Below are 23,693 nucleotides of genomic sequence, written 5' to 3'. Positions count from 1 at the left end.
CCTGAGCTGAACTTCCTAAACTGTGTCTCCCTAGGACTCTCAAATGTTTCCTCAACTCCTTCTGGCCCAAGACAGCTGATTTTCCAGTGCTCTACAAACCACCACTTTATTATTGTGTAAATTTCTTGTAAACAGGAACCACTCTAGTACTGCTTAAATAGAACATAAGCTTGTTTTTTCTAATTAACGTATAATGTAGTTTTTGTTTTCAGGGGTAGTCTGTGATTCATCAGTCGCACACAGTTCAAGCACTCACCAAAGCACATACCCTCTCCAATGCCCATTCCCCAGCCACCCCATCCTTCCCACCCACTTCCACTCCTGCCACCCTCAGTTACAACAATATCCTAAACATACACATACAGAAACCATAAAAAAATAAGCCAACAACAAAACAAGGATAACAAAACAAAGTATTCAATTCTGCTTAGATGCCGCTGTCCACCTCAAGAACCCCAGAGTTGGGCTGCTCTGGTTGTAGAAGGAGACCAGCTATGGAAGGGGTGGAGTCAGACTATCCCAAAAGGGAACAGGAGAGAGGCCCAACCTGTAAGGGGGTCAGGGACTTCCATGGAGATGGCCAGAGTCACCTTGATTAGAACTGGAATCGGGAGCAGGGAAAGAAGCAGGGAATAGAGTTTGGGGGCCTCAAATAGGTGAGATCAGTCATGGAGTTGATGAGGGGTCCCCAAAGCCAGTGTCAGTCTCCCATCTATGAAACCCTTTGTGGCCCCTGGAGACAAGCCAGGAGCCTAGAGTTTGAGATCCAGCTGTCCTGCTTACCTGCTGTTTGGCCTGGTGCTCATTTCCTTCACTGAACCGGGAGTGTCCATGCCCATGTCCATAACTGTGTGGAGGACAAGAAGAAGTCACATGTTGAGAACACGCAGACATTGACGTCATCACCGCCAGGGGCTCAGTGTCTCTGGAGATCCAGTGCCTCATGTCTCACCCCTGTTAATGGCAGCCCAGGTGACAACCACAGGTCCCTCCTGTTTCAGGCCTGTGCTATGCCCTGCCCTTTGCCGACATCAGCATTCCGGCACCAGATGGCAGGAAGACCCCATGAACTGTGGGGTGAGCTCTGGGCCCCTGGCAAGACTGAGAGATTCCTGGACTGTGGGAAAGGTGATCAAGTGAGGGATTATACAGGACTGGACAACTGAGCTCCGGGGCACCCTGAAAGAAATGGGGGATTGGGCACCTGTGGAAAGGGCTGGAGGCATCTTACAAGATTCCTGGGTCCCCACAGGGCAGATCCCTCCTACACTCCTGCTGGTGCTGGCAGGGATCTGGAAACACCAGCAGCACCAGCAGCAGAAGTCGCAGCAGATCAATGGGATGCTGGATGGACCTGGGAAGAATGGTCTGGCAGGTAAGTGGAATCACCAGGCTGGGATGCCCTTGGCCTCCTCCTCCTTCCCCAGCCACCTCTCAACCTCTGACTCTGACTTCACCTTCCAGAAGGGCATGGGAAAGCCAAGCAGAGGTGGACACCCCGGCCAAGGAAGGGTCCCTCCCCAGAGCTCTGTGTCCTTGTTTCTGAACAGACAGAAAGAGTCACCCGGGGCCCCTGGAACAGGGAGGGAGAATCTGGCCCCAGAGCCCTCTCTGATGGGGCCTGGGGAGAATCCTGGAGGGACAGAATGTAGCACTGGTTCGTAGTCTAAAAAAGTCTATGTTTATTAAGGAAATGGAAAAAACAAGTTGCCAGTTGAGCCTCTGGAAGAGAACAGGACCAGTTTCCATTCTTCCAATTTCTACTCTTTGCCTGGATAATTACTTCACCTCTCCAAACCTCTGTGTCCTTCTCTGTGATGTGGGGACAGCATGGATTCATTCCTCAGGGCATGGATGCAAAGATTCATCGAGATCCGTCATACAAAGCTAGTTTAAACTGATACTTATACCTATCACTATCATCATTTTTTCTTAAAGATTGAACTTGTTTTTCTCAACATTATGCTAAATAAACTTTTATATTTACTTTCTTCAAAAGATTTTATTATTTGAGAGACAGTGAGCACAAGTCGTGGGCAGACGCAGAGGGAGAGGGAGAGGCAGCCTCCTCTCTGAGCAGGGCTCAGTCTCAGGACAATGAGATCAGGATGCCAGGTAAAGGCAGATGCTTAACTGACTGAGCCACCCAGTCACGGAGGGGTCCCTGAGAAAGAGCCCCCAGGGCTGCAGCAGTGGGAACAGCCCCAATCCCGATCCCTAGCGGGAGAGAGATACATCCCCAGTGCGCCAGGATATCCTCCAGCCCCGGGAACTACATCTTAGCAATGCCTGCCTCCCCCCACCCCGGGTGACCCCAGAGTCCAGCCAGTGCCAGTCCCTGCCTGCCCCCAGCCCTTCCTCCCATTCCACTCCCTCTGCTCCATGCAGGTACCTAGTCAGGCTCTTCTTGTGGCCCATGGTCAAGGATGGGCTGTACCCCCGCCCACCCCCCAAAAGCCGAAACCAGCACTGCTTGGAGGAGTAACGCCATAGGTGGAGTCCTCGTGGTCCGCCCCTCTCCCTTCACAGCCCAGGACCTCAGCCCTACCTAGGCCACTGGGCCTTGAGCACCCTTCAGTGCCGCCACTGCCTCCGCCGCCGCCCCCCCCTGAGCCTCCACAGCTGCCAGTCTCCTGAGACCAGCTCCCACCTGCGCTGCCTCTACTGAGTGCATGTCATGGAGTGTGTGCTCCTTGGGGGCGTGCGGGCCTCTTGGTGACCTAGTGGCCCAGCGAGGTGGAGCGTGTGATTCCGGCAAGTGGCGATGGGCTCCAGGCCCTGCAAGTTTGCCTTAAGGGGCTGTAGTGGGGACCCAGTCCCGAAGCCGTTGCCAGGGATGCAGTTCCCCACACTGAGGCTTGCAACTGCCAGTGCTGCTTGCTATGCCTCCAGGCTTGGAGTGCCCTGGGAGCCAGCGGGCCTCTTTCTTTTGGCCCCAGTTCCCCTGCTCCCTTCTGCTCTTCTGCCACCAGGAGCTTTGGAGCAGCCTCTCCTAAAGTCCTGGCCTCTTGCCCATACCCCAGGCCGAAGCCCCTTCCCAGGCTCCTGAGGCAGGGAGAAGTGTGCTGACAAAATAAAGACAGCAATGCATACCCTGGAAAGCTAAATCCACACGTGACAACACAGAGACCAAAGGCTTAATTACACGTGCTCCATCAGACCCTGTCCAGACACCAGTGCCCTGTGTGGGGGGCAGTCATTCACAATCTCTCTCCTGCCTGGGACTACTGATGATTTTAATGATGGCATGGCATGTTATTTTGAGGAATTGTGTAATTTTCTGAATGAGTCAAGTGACAAACAGTACAGTCAGCAGTGTTCTACTACATATTCTCAGCCCATTTTCAGGGCTCAGAGGGTTAAGCGTCCCCCTCCCAACTCTGGCTCACTTCATGATCTCAGGGTCCTGGGATGGAGCCTTCAGTCTGGCTCCTGGCTCAGTGCAGAGTGTACCTGACATTCTTACTCTCTCCCTCTACCCTCCCCATGCCCCGGATGGAGACTCTCAAATAAATAAATATCCTTAAAAGGATAAATAAACCTTTAAAAGAAACAAAAAAACAAAAACAAAAACAAGAACAAAACCCTCCTTACCTAAGAAGGAAGGAGGGAACCATGGGGGCGAAGACGCCACCCACAAAAAGGCCCTCCTGAAAGAGCCAAAGAGAAAGTGAGAGCCAAAGGACTGCAGCACACGTCATTTAGGTGTCGGAGGCAGGCCCCCGACCAGGGCGGCCTCCGCCATTAAAAGATGGCGCCTGGCTAGTTGCCAGGTTAGGACTGCCTCATGAGACTAAGCAGAATGCCCAAAGAGGAAGTAAACAGCATTGGTTGCTAGCAAAGTTGTTCGTTTAGGTGTGCAGCCTGATTCACTCCCTCCTGTACCCTGCTCGCTGACTGGTCAGGTAAGCGTATATAAGTGTGTAGACTTGCGGAAATAAAGAGAGAGAAGATACATCTGAACTGGGGCTTCTTGTTGTCCTTGCGGGTCGAGGGCGATAAATGGCGCCGGCACCCGGGAACTAAATAAAGGAATCTTGCAAGGTAATTCGCAGGAAAGCAGGGAGTAAAGTTCCGCAGGTCAGCAGGGACATTTGCCACGTTCAAAAGTGGGAATTCCGCGGTAAAGCAGGGAGTAAAGGCCACGTTCAAAAGTGGGAATTCCACGGTAAAGCGGGAAGTAAATGTCGACTGAAGCATATGCGTGTAAACAGTTGATGTGTTAGTTACTGTCTTTAACGTCCGCGTCTGTTGTCTGTGTGTTCATAATGGGATCTGAAGTATCTAAAGTGCGGTTGGAAGAGTCTTTAAAAGACCTGCTGAAAGCCAATGGAACTTCACTAAAAGCAAAAACTGCTCGGTCCTTTTTGAATACAGTGGAAAAGGCGGCTCCATGGTTCCTAGATGAAGGCTTGCTAAACATACCTCAATGGGACCACTTAGGGGAGGATTTGAAGAAACAGGACAATAAAACGCCTTTGCCACCTGGGTCCCTGGCAATATGGACCTTAGTCTGGGGATGACTGGTGGGGCCTATATATTAATCAGCTCTACAAGAGGGAGCATTGGCATTGGAGGAAGTGAAAGAGGAGCGGTCTTCTCGTGCCTCAGAGGGGGGTAGTTCTAGTGAAGAGGAAGAAGAAATGTCAGGGGAGGAGTTAGGCCGTAAAATGCATTGCAACTTTGAACAGTTGAAACTATCGACTCCAGTGACGCCTAGTGCCCCTCTGCCATATAATCCTATGGCGTGCCAAGGAGCTTGTAGCTGCTGTACCACATGTGGTAGTGGCAGGGTTTCGAGCTGGAGAGATCATGACCTGGCCTCTGCCTTTCCAGTTTTAGAGGACCAAAACAACCAGCGGTATCATCAGCCTCTTGATTTTAAACTAGTTAAGCAATTAAAGGAAGCAGTCATGCAGTATGGCCCTCAGGCAGCCTTTACGGTATCTTTGTTGGAGACCATAGCAGGAATGAACTTAGTCCCTGGAGACTGGGGTAACTTAGCCTGCGCAACCTTGTCGGGAGGGCAATATCTAGTATGGAAAACAGCCTGGCAAGAATACTCAGAGGACACTGCCCGCCGTAATGCAGCGGCTGGAAATCCTCAGTGGGACCTAGAAATGTTAATGGGAATAGGACCGTACATGGGAAAGCAGGCCCAAATACAATACACAACCCTGCGGTGTATCTGTAAATAGCCTCGGTGGCCACTAAAGCATGGAAGACAATTCAAGGCAGTGGGGATTTACAGGGTCAGCTGTCTAAGGTAATACAAGGACCAAATGAAGCATATGCTGATTTGGTAGCGAGGCTGATGCAAACAGCTGGTCGAATATTTGGGGAGGTAGAGGCAGCCATGCCATTGATAAAACAGCTGGCTTATGAGCAAGCTAATAAATGGTGTAAAGAAGCCATCAGACCTTGGAAAAGCAAAGACTTGAGTACATATATTAAAGTTTGCAGGGATATCAACGACAGTGTTATTCAAGGGCAGGTTATGGCTGCAGCTATCACTCAAGGTTTACAAGGATTTCAGGGAGCTCAACAATATAAACATAGGGGTACTCCTGGAGTTTGCTATTACTGCAAGGAGCCAGGACACCTTAAGCGTGAGTGCCCCGAGAGAAAGGTGTCCTATCAAGAGCCTAAAAAACCAGGTATCTGCCCAAGATGTGGGAAGGGTGCCCACTGGGCATATGAATGTCACTCAATAAGGGATATACAAGGGGAAACTCTCTGCCTCCAAGAGGGTCAAAAAAAATGGGAAGGGGGGCCCCACACCCCAGGGCCCTCAAATGTATGCGGTGCTCCAACAGGTGGCTCGCTCGCATTATCCGCCGACGAGCCAAGGCGAGCCACAACAGGGAGTGCAGGATTGGACATCCGTGCCACCACCAGACTCATACTGACTCCAGAGATGGGGACCCTGGTAGTCGAATCAGATTTTAAGGGTCCATTACCTGAGGACACCGTGGGCCTCTTGCTAGGACGGAGCTCCATGGCGTTATCAGGACTCCTTGTTCACCCCGGAGTTAGAGATGCTGATTATAAAGGAACGGTGAAAATCCTGGTATCCTCCCCACGTGGAATTACAGCTATTAGTCCAGGTGATAAGATAGCTCAAATCCTGGTATTGCCTAGTTGTCACAAGCTTTTTGGAAGCCATGAGGTTACGCGGGGACAGAAGGGGTTCTGTTCATCTGGAGTTCCTCTAGCATGCGTCACGCTAGGCATGGAAAATAGACCCTTTTACTCTTTTTGGATAAGAGACAAGAAATTCATGGGCTTATTGAACACTGGAGCAGATCGCAGTATCATCAATGAAGCTGATTGGTCTAAGGATTGGCCTGTGCAAAAGGCTGATCAAACACTTCAAGGATTAGGGATTGCTCTTAGACCCATGTGCAGTGCAGCTACACTGCCATGGAAGGATGATGAAGGCCACCATGGACTTGTGCAGCCATATGTCCTTAAGATTCCCATTTCATTGTGGGGACGGGATGTCTTGGCCCAAATGAACCGGAAGTTGACTCCAGAATTATTCTATATTGAGGAAGCTCAAGCCTTAATGACTAAGTCTGGTTATCCTGGAACGGGAGGCGTAGGAAAACAGCTGCAGGGCACCCCTGAACCTATTCCCTTGACTAATTACTTCTCTCAAAGAATAGGTGGGCCGGGGCTGGGTTTTTTTTAGGGGCCACTGAACCTCTAAAAAATTCAATGGAAAAACAGTAAACCCGTGTGGGTTCCTCAGTGGCCCCTGCCTAAAGAAAAATGTGAAGCTGCCCACACGTTAGTAAAAGAGCAACTTGCCGCAGGGCATATTCGGCCCTCCACATCACCATGGAATATGCCTATTTTTGTGATTAAGAACAAGTCGGGGAAATAGCGATTGTTACATGACTTACGAGCGGTTAATGAAAAGATGGTGGCCATGGGAGCAGTACAGCTGGGGGCTGCCTTTAGTCTCAGCCCTGCCCTCTGGTTGGCCCTCTGTGGTAATCGATATTAAAGACTGTTTCTTTTCCATCCCATTGCACCCCGAGGACACCCAATGTTTCGCTTTCACAGTACCTACCATTGATCATTCTTGTCTGGATCAACACTATGAGTGGGTGGTATTGCCTCAGGGCATGGCCAACAGCCCTACAATGTGCCAATTATATGTGGACCAAGCCCTGAAGGAGGTTAGAACACAATTTCCCCCGCTCATTGTGTATCATTATTATATGGATGATATTTTGCTGTGCCATAAAAAAGAACAATATATTGAGAAGGCCCTTTCCTTTCTTTTCAAACATTTTGAGAAATTCGGATTACACATAGCACCAGAAGAGGTCCAAATGACGCCCATTAAAGAGTATTTGGGAACTAGGTTAGAGAATACTAAAGTCAGAGCTTTAAAGATAACCCTGCGGACGGATCACCTAAACACGTTAAATGATTTTCAAAAATTGTTAAGAGATATCAATTGGATGAGGCCCTATCTAAAACTCACTGATCAGGAATTGTCACCCTTATTTGAGACACTTAAAGGAGACCCTAACCTCACCTCTCCTCGTCAGTTGACTGAGGGGGCAAAAGAAGCCATCAGTCTGATCCAGAAAAGGCTAGAAGCTGCTCAGATAGACAGAAATGACTACTCCAAACCTTTGCTATTTTGTGTCCTTGCCGAAAAACGAGCTCCCACTGCAGTTTTTTGGCAATCTGGCCCCATATCATGGGTTAGTTTGACCCACTCTCCAGGGAAGGTCTTGCCCTGGTACCCAAGTGCCATTGCACAAATTATACTTAAAGGGATTAAACTTAGTATAGCAGCATTTGGTAAACAAACAGATACTATAATATCACCATATACGCAGGAACAAATAAAGTGCCTAGCAGCCTGTGATGATGACTGAGCCATTTTGATAACTATAACGTGCACTCAATTTGATAGCCACTACCCATCACATCCATGGCTACAGTTCAGTTTATCCAATCCAATCATATACCCTAGGATCACTCACCATAAACCCCTCAGTAATGTAAGGCTTATATTCACTGATGGATCTAAGCAAGGAGTAGGAGCTATAGTTACCAAAGAAGAGAGTTGGACCTTCCTATTTCAAAGCTCCTCTCCCCAAGAAACTGAGCTGCTCACAGTGATAAAAGCATTTCAAATGTTTCATCAAGAACCCTTCAACCTTTTATCAGATAGTAGATATGTGGTGCAAGCTGTCTCTATCATTGAAAATGTGGGTTCTATTAATGCCAGGTCTACTATCTCTGAGGCATTACAAGAAATCCAAACATTAGTTTGGGACAGGAAGGCTCCATTTTATATTGGCCACATATGAGCTCATACAACCTTACCAGGCCCCCTGACAAAAAGTAATCGGTTAGCAGACTCCTTAACCAGAGGAGAATTTGTCTTTGCCATTGAGGACCCAGTGCAACAGGCGAGACATTATCATAAGCTGTTCCATGTGAATGCTTTAACTCTTTGCCTCAAATTTAACATAACAAAAGCACAGGCATGGGACATAGTAGTCTCCTGCAGAAATTGCGTGACCTTACTACCTGCACCCGTCCTTGGGGGTTAATCCTAAGGGTTTGTTACCTAATCATATATGGCAAATGGATGTCACACATGTTTCAGAATTTGGAAAGTTAAGATATGTTCATGTCTCTGTAGATACCTGCTCTGGAATAATTTTCACCTCAGTGCATATGGGGGGAAAAATCCAGAGATGTTATCGCCCATTGCCTACAGGGTTTCGTGGCATGGGGAAAGCCACGCCAGTTAAAAACAGATAATGGCCCAGCCTACACCTCACAACCCTTAAAGTCTTCCTACAACAACTTGACATTCACTTGATACATGGAATACCCTATAACCCACAAGGACAGAGTGTTGTGGAGTGTGCACATCTTACAATAAAAAATGCGCTTTATAAACAAAAAGGGGGAATAGGGGACACCTTCAGGTCCCCTAAAGATAAGCTCAACGCCATTCTCTTTATTTTGAATTTTTCAATGTTGGACCAAACGGGTAAATCAGCTGCAGACAGACATGGAAGTGATGCTGCTGCTCCCCCTAAGCCTTTAGTACTTTGGAAGGACATCCTCACAGGAAAGTGCAATGGAGCAGATCCAGTGTTAGTATGGAGTAGGGGGTCTGTATGTGTTTTTTTCCACAGGAAAAGGAGGCTCCAATTTGGATCCCAGAGCAGCTGGTGCGTGCGTGCAGCCTTGTCTCCGAACACCAGTCATGATGCTGAAGATGCTGATGATAACTCTGGGGATGCTACACCTCCTGTGGCTGACTCAAGCCAGAAAGCTGTGGGCAGTGGTTAAAGCATGGCCATATCCTTTACCAGTGACTATCTCTTCTCTCATATTCCCTCCTCTCCCTTTGATGCATGGCAGGTCTGTAACTTGCTAGGAGCATGTACTGATATCTCAGCAGTGTCCATGTTAAATGGCAAATTCCTCAAACTGTTTTATAAACAAAATGACTCTAGTACCTTTGAGGCAACAGTTAATGTGTCTTGTCCCAATAATATTACTTATCAGCCCACTCCAATATGCGTCTCGCAACCATTCCTTTTCCCTCGTAACAAATGCTAGCGAGCTGAATGATACGTTAATTGCACTAAGAATTGCTATCTTTCCCAGTGCTGGAATGTAACGGCCTTCAAGCTGGCTGTGATTATACGTATCCCTACCCATGTTCCTATCCCAGTTTCCATTCCAGAGGACAAGTTACCGGTGGTGCTATCCAGAAAGAAGAGAGATTTTGGTATCACAGCCGCCGTTGTGACAGCACTGGCTATATCTACAGCAGCTGCCATGGCAGCAGCAGTCTCACTTGCTACAACTATACCCACTGCAGAAGTTGTGAACACCCCTGCAGAGGAACGGCGGCTGTCCTTCAAACAGTCTCAGATCAATGCACATCTGCAAGCAGGAATCCCGATAGTCAACCAGAGAGTGGATTTGGTTCAAGAACAAGTGGACATATTGGGGGCCCTATTGGGACTGGGATGTATAGCACCCTTCCCGGCAATTTGTGTAACTCCCATAGCCTATACTAATATGAGTGACTTACAGAATGTCTCCTGACAGCTCTCCCAATACTTGCGGGGGAATTAGTCCGCAGAATTCCAAAACTACACTCAGCACCTGCTACTAGGCATAACAAGGATAAAGAACACCAGAGATGAGCTGGCAACCCTCCCAGAGATAATCAAAACATTGCAAGATGTGTTAACCTTTATGAAACAAGCGGCTAGCGTAATTTGTCTGATGATAATCCTCATAGTGGGCTTGATTCTGCTAGTAAGGAAACTGCAAATTTGGAGGCGACAGCAACATAGGCAATGGCAAGCCATGGTGCAGAACTTGTTAGCCATCGAGGCTGGAACATCCCACCAAGTGTGGCTAAGTATGCTGGATCGGTAGTCAACGACGGGTAAGATTGGTGGGGGAAATATACCAACCTAAGACAGGACGCAGATCATTGATATCTGCCGTCTGATGATGGGTAAGGATATTCCGCGCCACTGACAACCTAAGACAGGCACAATCCCTGCCATAATAGAAAAAAGGGGAGATGTCGGAGGCAGGCCCCTGGCCAGGGCGGCCTCCGCCATTAAAAGATGGCGCCTGGCTAGTTGCCAGGTTAGGATTGCCTCATGAGACTAAGCAGAATGCCCAAAGAGGAAGTAAACAGCATTGGTTGCTAGCAAAGTTGTTCGTTTAGGTGTGCAGCCTGATTCGCTCCCTCCTGTACCCTGCTCGCTGACTGGTCAGGTAAGCGTATATAAGTGTATAGACTTGCAGAAATAAAAAGAGAGAGAAGATACATCTGAACTGGGGCTTCTTGTCGTCCTTGCGGGTTGAGGGCGATATTTAGGGATCCACTATTACCTGAAGTTCTACTCAACTGAGTTAGTGCTGACAACTTCCTCAAGTAGCTGCCGTTTACCAAAAGAGCTTGTAATAATCTTGGAATTTCTTCAGCATTGACAGAAGCACAGGAGAAACCTATGCCACATGAGGAATGCACTCCAACCTCCCATCCCAGTAACTGACAGGATACACTGACAAGTTAGCTGGCCTGGTCTCAGGATGTGGCAGGCAACTAAGGAAAGGTTGACTAGCCTGTCCACGAAGGTTCCACCTTTAATTCTCCCCAACCCCAGGAGCTAAATGGCAGAGTCTTCAGAAATAACCTACAGAAGTAACTACCCCTTGCCCCCAAAAGAAAGGAGCATGCACGCTGCCCCAAAAGGCAAAGGTGTACCTTAACTACTGTCTAGAACGAGTTTCTCATCACTGTGTAGTTTCACATTCTGCTCTGATTTCTCAAAACACTTGCCACTGGCCACAATTATTTCACTTTTCTGTTTACTTGCTGAATTTCTCATCTTCTCCACAGTATTCCAAACGCAATGAGAACAAGGACATTGTCTGTTTTTCCACCACTAGACACCAGAGCCCATTTCGTGGTATGCTCCAGAAAAACCTGTCAAATAAGAACAACTACCCAGGTAATTTACTGGAAGGTTACCAAGTAGACAGAAGATCAAGTCAGTATCAATAAATCACTAAGTCCAATGTAATAGCAAATACAAACAAAATTATCACCGTTTTGGGATAAGGGCGATCTTAGAAGCCAAAAGGTTGGGTAAATTAGATGGCTCAGAAGACATGTAGTTTTTCCATGTATTTCATGGAGAAGGTTTATTAAAGACAAACACTACAGTAAAACCCATGTGCCCTAAGGAGCAAAACCACTGTGGTGGATGACCCCAAACCACAGGGAAGAAGCCCTGCTCTACTCCAGGTTAGCTACACCCCAGCCCTGTTTTCTGGGAGTTTTTTTTTTTTTTTTTCAATCTGAATCTCATTACCTCAGGGAGATGCACTTTTGAGGCAAGATTCGAACTTTCATGTCTCGCTAAGGATGAATGTTTACCTCGAAAACTTCTAAAGTACTTCATGACTATCCAAGGGCTATTGAGTTGTTAGGCTACCTGAATTTGAGGAGAGAAATGTCCAAACTTACAACTTCAAAAAATGAGGGAGCTCCAGAAGAAAGGAAATGTTTTACAAACAAAACAGTGTACCAACTTTTCATTCAATATCCTGAGTACCAACTTTTTTTTTCCCTTTTAAGACATAATTTTATGACACATCTAAAGTAAATTCCTCACTTCTCCCTGCAAAAGCTCTACAAACTTCTCAAGGAGATGGTGTGCAAATAAACTCGAGTTGACCCTAGTATCCAAATAAAATTGGGCACTGAAAAATATAAAAGTTCTAAATCCATGGGAATTACCCAACACCAAATTTTACCAACTTTCTAGTGAGTATCACATAAGTGGTAGCTGAGGGTTCAAATGCGGCACTATGATCAAAGAGGCACTAATCATCTCCTGCTGCAGCAGTAGCTTGGCCATCTCTACTTCCAAAAAAGACATGATTGGATTCAGAGAAGCAGCAAGACTGAAGCAAAGTACATCGAATCTAAAACCGAGTCTAAGAAGTTACTCTGCTCAACACTCAAGAATGTCCACTTCACAAAAGGGTTAAATAAAGTTGTTCATTTGCAGGGGTAGCTCATCCTAAAAGCCGATGGCATCATCCTTCATGACACTGGCAAACCCTACTTTATCCGTCTCCTCTTATCACAGAGGAAAAGGACAGATTTTCCTCCCCACCCACAGCCACCTTCAATATACACCCCTTTATTTCCTATGTTGAAAGGCTTAGGGTAGAGTTCTCTCAGCATGGTGAGGAGGCAACCTTCCTGGCCAGGAGCACGTGACCCCTCCAGGCTCTTAAGTTGTATCACAGAACAAACAAACAGGAGACAACCACAGGATAGGATGGAAATCTTCCCAAACTGGTTTGTGGTGATGCTTGCACAAGTCTTTAAAACAACTGAAATTCAATGAATCGTGCACTTAGCATGAGTGACTTCGACAAGATGGAAATCATACCTCCATGAAACTACACAATAATCACCAGCCAGGGGCAGACTGCGATGACACAGTTAGAAAAAGGAGTGTATCCAAGACCCAAAGAGACCCTCCACATGACTGACACACCCAATATACATCTCTGTTGCTCCCTGAACCTCCGAGGATCCTGTTCAGTATTTCCTCCTGCTTCCCTTCACATGTTCCTCTGGCGCATCTGACCTCCTTCCCATTCTGCTCCAGAGCAGACCTTATGAATCCCTTCCATGAATCCACCTGGAGTATGCAACACATAAAGTACACCTGGCAATAACAATGAAAAGTTGGCAGGGGATCTTGTAGAAATTGATTCCTTTTTTCCGAAGAAGTGGGAAGGAAAAGGAGGCATTCGAATTGACTCCCCTAGCCAGACTGCTCTAATCCCCCACACAGCACCTTATTTATACCTGTCTCCGAGGCTGTAAAACTTGATTCTGCTCATCCTAGTGCCTTTCTAATCAACTCCTTCCCCACCCCTCACCAATATCTTGACCAGTACCTTTCCCCTCCTAGGAATTTCATAAATGCTCTTTGGCGAAGTTATTATTCTCCTCACCTAATTAAGTGACACCTGTTCTATCCTCAAAGGGTAAATACAGTTCTGTGTCCTACTGGACCTACCACTCATCAAACTCTGACTTCCTTCCTAGACTTGGTCGATTATGGCAATAAACACCAAAATGATGAACAAACTCCAAAATGACCACGGGTTAGACCACCGGAGAGGCTGATGTCATAATACGAATATGAAATAAGCTCAGAGCTATAAAACCTAACTTCTACACGAGCCAACAGGTTAACGAATCCCTTTTAAGATTTTTTTAAAGATTATTTATTTATTAATTTGACACAGAGAGAGCTCACAAGTAGGCATAGAGGCAGGCAGAGAGAGAGGAAGGGAAGCAGGCCCCCTGCTGAGCAGAGAGCCCCATGTGGGACTCGATCCCAGGACCCTGAGATTGTGACCTGAGCCGAAGGCAGTGGCTTAACCCACTGAGCCACCCAGGTGCATCCCTTTTAAGATATTTAAAGGTTGTTCTAAAATCCCAAATTCTTACCTCCTCCTCAGCATTCAAACCCAACAAGTTTTCTACTGTCATCAATACCAATATGCAAGACAGAAATCATGAAATCTTTGCAGTACCAAAAAAGAATTACAAGAAAAAGACCCAGGAAGATCACAGAGCAGTAACTAGGATGGCAGGGAAATTAACCAACTGTTTCTATACCTCATGACACCTGGATGAAGACCTGTTGAAAGTCCCCTTCCCACAGGAATCCCATTTCTAGCCCAAATGGGGTCTGCTTTCCAATTAAAGATGGCTTCAAGAATGTTTCTCCAAAGCCTAAACACTGACAATAACCGGCAGGTGAAAAAAAATAATGAATACTGTTATGCTGAAAATAAAGAAATTAATTTAAAAAAAGATGATGAAAAAAAAAGGCCACAGAAAGTTGGTGCCACTTTTCAGAGTGTTAAGTCCTCTGATCTTGGAAATCTGTGTTCAAATCCCACTCAAGCAGAGACCTCAAAAAATTACACAAAAAAAACCTTAAAGAGAAGAGAGAAGTACCCTTTCCTAAAACAGTCTGACTTCAGTAATCTCCTAGATTCATTAAAAATCGGAATGTCACTCTCAACATCTGTAACTCTGGAACAAACTTCGAACATTTCTATGGCTTTTAAAATCAAAACCTCTCATGTGCTTTCAAAATTTGGTAAATCAGATTTTTTTGTAAGAAACATGTAGAAACTGAAATGCATTTCATTAGAAGATAATTATTCCCTGCAATACATCAGTATAAACTTGAATTTGGTTTTGGTCTTCACTGGTAAATTTCTCAAGTTCTTAGGCGTTTCCTAGCCATTTACTTGAACATCATCTAAGGGAACACTCAAAGCAGTACCACAATAAAGAGGTTTGGCCTCAGCAGGATTCTACATGAAAAAAAAAAAAAAAAAAAAAAACCAGGTCACATAAATTAATCACAATCACACTGCTTTACATAACATTTCTAAACTTTCATGCCATTTGATGAACTCCCTGTTTCGGAGAGCGAAAGAAAATCTATTCAGCTCCCATTAAGTGCTTTTTCTTTTCTTTTCTTTTTTAAAAAGATTTTATTTATCTGACAGACAGAGATCACAAATAGGCAGAGAGGCAGGCAGAGAGAGAGGAGGAAGCTGGCTCCCTGCTAAGCAGAGAGCCCAATGCAGGGATGGATCCCAGGACCCCAGGACCATGACCCCAGCTGTGCAAGGTAGCATGGTCCAGGCCCAGCTGTTGCGGGGTGCCAGTGGGGGCATCCTGTCCACTCCCCAATCCCTGTTTCGGTCCCTAGAAAGAGTGGGTGGGTGGTGGGCCAAGCCATGGTTCCAGCCCAGGAATCCTAGGAAATTGCTATGGCTCACCAGCACCTGTGTTTTGCTGTTTCTCCCCACTTTTCTCCTGCTCCAGGTCCCCACTCCTAACTCTTCCTAAAGCCAAAAGGATCAGCAAAACTGCCACAGACAAAGGCTTTTGGGATTGGAGCATCTCCACCTTCAGAAGCTGCGCTGAAGCCTTAAAAGGCAGTATCTGCAATGTGAGGGAAGCCACCTCCACCAGATACTTGAAGATCTGGGTTAGCTTTGGCAGAAGGGCTTTTGTTGCTTAAGGTGTGGGAGAGGGTGGAGCGCTATCCTTGAGGCCCTCTTTCCAACTTGTTGATGATGGCTTTTTTGCTTTTGGGGGTGGTTGATGTGTGGTTTTGGTTGTGTCTATTTTGTGTGTATTTCCCCACCACAGCCTCTCCCTGTCCCTGGCCCACAGCAAGCCCCCAGCCCTCCCTCCCTTCCACCCACTGAGCTCTGAGCAGGTACCTGGTCAGTGATATGCTGTACCCCCACCCACCCACCCCCGCCCCAAGCGGGAAGTGGAACTGCTGGGAGGAAAAACGCAGTCCCCCTCCCTCCCCCGAGCCCTTCAATGGCCCAACCTCAGCTGGACCTCAGCCCCTGGGACTCAAGCTCCCAGGCCACCTCCGCTTGCACCACTGCAGCTGCCAGTCTCCCTGCCAGTCTCCCTCCAACCTGCACCGCCTTCTCCAAGTGACTGATGAGGGGCAGGGCCAGGCACTGCACTGAGGCATGCAGTGGCGTGGCATGGCACGGCCTGGTGTGCTGTGGCATGTGCCAAGCTGTCGGTGCGCCTGCCTGGGTGGGTGTGCTAGCTTGGGGCGCGGGGGGGACTTCTGGTGATCCTGGGGTCCGGCGAGGTGGAGCCTGGGAGCCCCACAAGCAGTGATGGGCACTGGACCCCTCGTGTGTCCCTTACGGGGCTGCATTTTCAGTGCCTGAGTTTTGTGATCATGGGTCTTTTAAGTATGAGTTTGCCTGAGTATGTATGACTTTTGTGATTATGTCAAATTTATTCCTAAATCATTTAAGGTTTGATGTTTTTTGTAACTGGGATTGTTCTTAATCTCTTAATCTCATTTTTGCCCTGCTCAATTTTGGTGAATAAGACTACAACTTGTCTTGAGTCCTGATCCTGCATCGTGGAACTATGCTGGACATACTGAGGTATAATGGCAATTTTGCGGATTAATTTTGTTCTAAAGAATTCTACAGAAGAATTTTTTTTCTATAGTATCTTATGAAAAAAAAAAAAGACATTTTCACTTCTTCCACTCTTATTCATACTCCTATTATTCCGTTTTCTTGCTAAATACCCAAGACAGAATTTCCAATAAAATGTTGAATAAAAGTGGCAATTGCAGGCTTTTTTTTTTGTTCCTGACCTTAGGAAGGAACCATCTAGCCTTTTACTATTAAATATGTAAGTGTGGGTTTTCATATACAGCTTTTTATTACGTTAAGAAAATTCTCTTTTATTCAGTTGACAGATTTATTATCACCAAATGGTGTTGACATTTAACCACTTTTTTTTTCTTCTATATTTATGGAGGTAATCATGTGGTTTACCCTTTATTAATTTAATATGGTATATTAATTACAGTGATGAAAATATAATTTTATTTTATTTATTTATTTAAAGAGAGAGAGAGAGAGAGAGAGACATGAGTGAGGGAACACAAGCAGGGGAAGTTGGAGAGGGAGAAACAGGCCCTCTGCCGAGCTGGGAGCCTTATGCAGGGCTTAATCCCAAGACCCTGGGATCATGACCTGAGCTGAAGGCAGATGCCCAATGACTGGGCAACCCAGGTGCCCCTAAATATCACATTTTGAGCAAATTTTGCATATCTGAGATAAATCCTCTTTGGCCATAGCATTTTATGAGTTGCTGAATTCAGTTTACAACCATTAGTATTGAAGACTTTTGTGTCTACAGTTCTAAGAGATATTGGTCTATAATTTCATTTTCTTGTGTTATCTTTACCTGGTTTTGGAATCTGGCTAATACGGACTCTCACAGAATGAATGCGAAGTGTTCTCTCCACTTCTACTTTTTGAATGATTTTTGAATCTTCCTTAAATGTTTTCACAGAATTCACCAATGTGCCATATGGTCCCAGATTTTTCTTTATGGAAAGTTTTTGGATTACCTGTTCGATTATTTTACTTGTTTAAGTTCCATTCAGATTGTCTACTTTGGGGTTAAGATTAAGGAATTTGAGTCTTTCTAGGAACCTGCCAAATTTCTTTAGTTTTCTAATTTATTAGCATGCAATTGTTCCTCGTATTGCAATTTAATTCTTTTTATTTCTATAAGGCTAATAGGAATGCCTCTCTTTCATTCCAGATTTTTTCAAAATTTGGTATTTTTATCTTATTTTTGGTAAGAATAGCCAAAAAATTGTCAATTGCTCATCTCTTTAAAGAATTAGCTTTTGGGGCACCTGGGTAGCTCAGTGGGTTATAGCCTCTGCCTTTGGCTCAGGTCATGATCTCAGGGTCCTGGGATCAAGCCCCTGATTAGACTCTCTGCTCAGCAGGGAGCCTGCTTCCCTTCCTCTCTCTCTGCCTGCCTCCTGCCTACTTGTGATCTGTCTCTGTCAAACAAATAATAAAATAAAATCTTTTTTTTTTTTTTTTAAAGAATTAGCTTGGGCGCCTGGGTGGCTCAGTGGGTTAAAGCCTCTGCCTTCAGCTCAGGTCATGATCCCAGGGTCCTGGGATCGAGCCCCGCATCGGGCTCTCCACTTCTTGGGAGAGCCTGCTTCCTCCTCTCTCTCTGCCTTCCTCTCTCTCTGCCTACTTGTGATCTCTGCCTGTGAAATAAAAAAAAAAAAGAATTAGCTTTTGTATATATTGATTTTCTCTGTTGTGTCTTATTTCATTTATATCTGATCTCATCTTTCAAAATTTCTTTCCTTTTGCTTGCCTTTTAACTCATTCTTCCTTTATCATGTTTTTATTTTTATTTCTTTATTTGAGAGACTGAAAGAGTGAGTGAGAAGGGAAGAGCAGAGGGACAAAAGTCCTCAGGGAGTACAGAGCCCAACACGGGGCTCGACCCCACAACCCCGAGATCATGACCTGAGCCAAAACCAAGAATTGGTCACCTAACCAACTGAGCCACCTCTAAGCCCCTAATTTGTTTTTCATTTTGTCATTTCTTAAGATGATAGGTTATGAAAGTAACACTTTCTTCCTTTTTAAATATATGTTTACAATCCTAAGTTTCCCTCAAAAAAAAAAAAAAAACTTAACTGTATCCCATAAGACTTTGTATTTTATATTTTCACTTTCAAGAGATGAGCAAGTGACCGATTTTTGGCTTTCATTCATCTCAAGGTATTTTCTAACTTCTACCGTGATTTCTTTTTTGACTCATGTCTTATTTAGGAGTGTGTTATTTATTTTCCACATACTTGTGAATTTTCTGTTTCCTTTTGTAAACCACTTTTATTTTATTGCATGGAGTTAGAGACCATACATTGAGTGACTTTAGTTCTTCAACATGTATACTACATTTATAGGTCTTTTGGTTTTTCAGACTGGATAATCTCAATTGATCTCTATTTATATTCCCTGATTATTTCATCTATTACTACCACTGAGCTCATCTGGAGAATATTTTGTTTCAGTTATAATGCAACTTTCATTTCATTCTAATTTTATTTTTATTATATTCTTGATTTGGTGTGGCACCATTCTTGTACTTCCTGTGTATTCTTTTTTTTAAGAGTTTATTTATTTATTTGACAGACAGAGATTACAAGTAGGCAGAGAGGCAGGCAGAAAGAGAGAGAGGAGGAAGCAGGTTCCCTGCTGAGCAGAGAGCCCAGTGCTGGGCTAGATCCCAGGACCCTGGGATCATGACCTGAGCCAAAGGCAGAGGCACCCCAGTGTATTCTTTAAACATGGTTTTTCTTCAGTTCTTTAACATATGGATACAGAAGAATGACAGTTTTTGTCCACATCTTTATCCATTCAACCTATATCTGGAGTTCTTGGGAAATGGCTTTTATTGAATGTATTTTGTTTTTTGTTTTCCTAGTGTATAGATAGCTATAATTCCCTTTTGCTGGAGTATTGTGCAATTTCTTGAGAAAATTAAGGTTTAAATTATATAATGTGGTAACTATAGAAAGTAGATCCTCCCCCTGGGTTTTGAAAGGTAGCCTAAACATCAAGGCCAGATCTCCTGAGACTACATTTCACTCTGTTTCCCCCCTACATACACATATTTGCACACTTCATCTGACTGTATTTTAATTATTAAACTGGGTAGTGGAAAGCATATGTCTATTTACTTATTTACTGCTGTTTAATTTTGATGTTATTTTCTAATTATGCAATGATTGTCTTTTAGCTGCTACTCCATGGAGTGTGCATCAAGAATGCAACAAAATTCTATTGGCTTTCTTACCACAAATGTTGTTTTTCATTTCACAGATGAAATGTGAAATTTTCACAAATGTAGGCTTTCATTTGACTTGAGCTCCCCAATGCACTCAAATCAAGAAAGATTATTAAGTACATAGAAAAATGGGGATTCAAATTGTGTCATGCTTTCTGCCTACGCATAATAGACATGTGATGTAAAACGGATATCGAGACAAAAGATTTAGCTTGGTTTTTAATCGTTGCACCTAAACACTGTCAGACTGCAGACAAATCAATCATTATGTTCTTATTTGTAAACTGCGAATAATATCAGCTCTATTTAATACTTTAATATTTTTACATCAAATGTTACATATTTCTACATAAATTATAAAATGCATTTTATTGAGATAAAAATGTGTATATTTTCTTGTGTACCTACGTAGTTACTATATAATAGATAGGGTTATAAATTACTTTCCCAAGGTTACACTCTCTTAAATTCTATATCTGAAAGTCAACCTTTTCTTTTTTTGTTTTTTCTTTCCATATGAAACTATGCAAATTTATTGCACAGATGTTCTTAGCTCTATTCACAATGCCACAAACTGGAAAACTACATATATACACAAGTATATGCATACATAAGCACATATGTATATATATACATGTATACACAATGGAATAATGTTTTTTTAAATTTATTTCTTATTTATTTTCAGCGTAACAATATTCATTATTTTTGCACCACACCCAGTGCTCCATGCAATCCAGCGCTCTCTAAAACCCACCACCTGGTTCCCCCAACCTCCCACCCTCCCACCCTCTCCGCCCCTTCAAACCCCTCAGATTGTTTTTCAAAGTCTATAGGCTCTCATGGTTCAACTCCCTTCCAATTTCCCCCAACTCCCTTCTCCTCTCTATCTCTCCATGTCCTGCATGCTATTTGTTATGCTCCACAAATAAGTGAAACCATATGATAATTGACTCTCTCTGCTTGACTTATTTCACTCAGCATAATCTCTTCCAGTCCCTTCCATGTTGCTACAAAAGTTGGGTATTCGTCCTTTCTGATGGAGGCATAATACTCCATAGTGCATATGGACCACATCTTCCTTATCCATTCGCCCGTTGAAGGGCATCTTGGTTCTTTTCACAATTTGGCGACCGTGGTCATTGCTGCTATAAACATTGGGGTACAGATGGCCCTTCTTTTCACTCCATCTGTACCTTTAGGGTAAATACCCAGGAGTGCTATGGCCGGGTCATAGGGAAGTTCTATTTTTAATGTCTTGAGGAATATCCACACTGTTGTCCAAAGAGGCTGCACCAACTTGCATTCCCACCAACAGTGGAAGAGGGTTCCCCTTTCTCCACATCTCCTCCAACACATGTTGTTTCCTGTCTTGCTAATTTTGGCCATTCTAACTGGTGTAAGGTGATATCTCAATGTGGTTTTAATTGGAATCTCCCTGAGGGGAGTGATGATGAACATTTTTTCATGTGTCTGATGGCCATTTATATGTCTTCATTGGACATGTGTCTGCTTTGCACCCAACAGGAAATACACACAACCAAAACCACACATCAACCACCCGAAAATGCAAAAAAGCCATCCTCAACAAGTTGGAAAGAGGACCTCAAGGAGAGCCCTCCACCCTCTCCCACACCTTAAGCAACAAAAGTCCTTCCACCAAAGGTAACCCAGATCTTCAAGTACCTGGTGGAGATGCCTTCCCTCACATGGAAGATGCTGCCTATCAAGGCTTCAGCTCATCTTCTGAAGGTGCAGATGCTCTAACCCCAAAAGCCTTTCTCTGCAGCAGGTTCCCTGGTCTTTATGGCCTTCTGAGGAGTGAGGAGTGGGGGAAATGGGAGGGAAGAGACAGGGATCCCGTTAAAAAGGAGGAGAAACTGCAAAACACAGGCACTGGTGAGCCCTCGCAATTTCCCAGGCATCCAGTCCTTCAAACTTGGTTCAGAGACCGACCACCCACCCACCCATTCCAGGGACTGAAACAGGGACCAGGAGTGCACGGGGCGCCCCCATGCGCACCTCACAACCTCTGGGCCCAGACCATGCTGCCTCCCACAGGCAGCGGAGATGGCAGCGGCCTGAGAGAGGCCAAGGCAGGCATAGGGAGCAGCGGACTTGTGGACTGCAGCGTCGGATTGGGGGGGGGGGCGGCAGGGGAGACACTGGCTGGATCTGGAGGGAGCATGTAGAGGCAGCCAGAGGCCTGTGGCGGGGAATGGGCCAGCTCCTTCCCTCTGCTCTCCCAGGCTGGTTCCCTCCCTTCCTCCCTACCTGGGTAAATCTCCCTTTGCCTGGGAGGAATGGCCATGGCAGTGGCAGCGGCCCAGGGCCACTGAGGAGGAGGAGCTGCCAGGGCTGCTGCACTCAGAGCCGCCAGCCTCCAGCAGGAGCGATGGCGCCCACTGCTGCCACAGCCTCCTCCAGCCCCAGGATCTCCATTTAGCGGCGCGGGCCTCCCTCCGCCCTGGATAGCCACGGAAACTTGTCTTCGCCAGGTCCCTCTAGCCCCCAGCCCTCCCTCCCCTTCCACCCTCTCAGCTCAGAGCAGGTACCTGGTCGGGCTCTCCTTATCGCACAAGGACGAGGGTGGGCTCTACCTCCGCACGCCCCCCTCCCAAAGCCCAAAGTGGCGCCACTGGAAGGAAAATGCCCTCCACGAAGTCCTCCCAAACCCGGCCCCCCTCCCTTCTCGGCGCCAGTCCTCAGCCCTACCTCTGCCCTTCCTCAGTTGCTGGCCCTCGAGCTCCCGCTGCCGCCACTTGCACAGCCCCCGCCGCCGCTCCGCCGCTTCCATCTGCGTTGCTGCCATCTGCGCCGCAGCTGCCGCTAGAGTCGCCAACACCGCTTGTGCAGCCGACGCAGTCTGCGCCGACGCCGCTATGTGCTCCACCGCTGCTACCGCCGCCGCCGTCGCCGCCGCTTGAGCCTTGGACGCCCAAGCGGTCGCCGCTGGTGCAGCCCAGCTGTCTGCGCCAGTGCTGCTTGCACCGCTAACACCGTCGTCTGTGTCGCCGCCCCTTCGGCCGCCAACACTGCCTGCGCCGCCGCGGATGCCGCTTGTTCCGTCGAAGCCACCACCGTCTGCACCGCCGCTTACGCCGCCGAAGCCGCTGTCTGCACCGTCGCTGCTACCTGCTACCGCGCCGCTGAAGCCGCTGCCGTCTGCCCCGTCGCCATTGTGCGCCGAGGCCGCTTGCACCGTTGACGCCGTCGTCGGAGCCGTTGCTGGTTCCGCCGCTGAAATCGTCTGCACCGCCACCGACGCCGCTTGTGCCGCCGCTGAAGCCGCTGCCGCTGCCACTGCTATCCCCGCCCACGCCAACGCTTATGCCGCTGCGGCCACCGCTTGAGCCCAGGAGGCCTTCAGAGCCGAAGCCGCTTGTGCAGCTACGCCCCTTGGCGACCTCGAAGCCACTGTCTGCGGCGTCACTGCTTCCGCCGCCGAGGCCGCCTTCGCCTCTGACGCTGCCGCTTCCGCCGCCACCGCTTCCGCCGCCGCCACCATCTGCGCCGCCAGCGGTGTCAGCCCCCATAGCGGCGATGCCGCAGCTGGGGCATCGGCGGCCTAAGCGGCGTCTGAGGCGGTGCAGAGGGCGTTGGCCGGAGAAGAGGCGGCGGCGTCCCCAAACGGGCGGGGACGGCGTTGGCGTCGGCGGCGCAAGCGGCCTGGGCTGTACAAGCGGCGTCGGGGTTCAAGTGGCGGCAGCGGTGCAGACGGCGGCGGCGAAGCGTCGGCGGTGGCGCCGCAGACGGTAGCGGCGGCGGCGGCAGAGTCGGCGGCAGAGTCGGTAACAGCGGCGGTGCAGACAGCGGGGTCGACCGTGCAAGCGGGGCGGAGCAGAGGGCGGTGGCTCCCGCGGCACAGGCGGCA

At 46.9% G+C, this 23,693-nt stretch overlaps 1 protein-coding gene across 1 annotated transcript in view; it reads right to left on the bottom strand.

Moving 5' to 3' along the window:
• Positions 1 to 23,355, bottom strand: part of LOC123391734 (loricrin-like) — a 38,600-nt gene extending 15,245 nt beyond the window's left edge. Inside the window, exons 1-3 of the mRNA XM_045078947.1 lie at positions 23,020 to 23,355; positions 22,535 to 22,812; positions 784 to 847 (exon numbers count right to left, since the gene is read on the bottom strand). Of these exons, the coding sequence (XP_044934882.1) occupies positions 784 to 847; positions 22,535 to 22,812; positions 23,020 to 23,355 (678 nt within the window). The remainder of the gene's footprint in view (positions 1 to 783; positions 848 to 22,534; positions 22,813 to 23,019) is intronic.
• Between the last annotated feature and the right edge of the window lie 338 nt (positions 23,356 to 23,693).

This window comes from Mustela putorius, unplaced genomic scaffold (assembly GCF_011764305.1).
Source record: "Mustela putorius furo isolate JIRA1106 unplaced genomic scaffold, ASM1176430v1.1 tig00000276_pilon_pilon_pilon, whole genome shotgun sequence".
Lineage (NCBI taxonomy): Eukaryota > Metazoa > Chordata > Mammalia > Carnivora > Mustelidae > Mustela > Mustela putorius.
The sequence above is the reverse complement of the archived record's forward strand: the minus strand, read 5'-3'. Positions and strand labels throughout refer to the sequence as shown.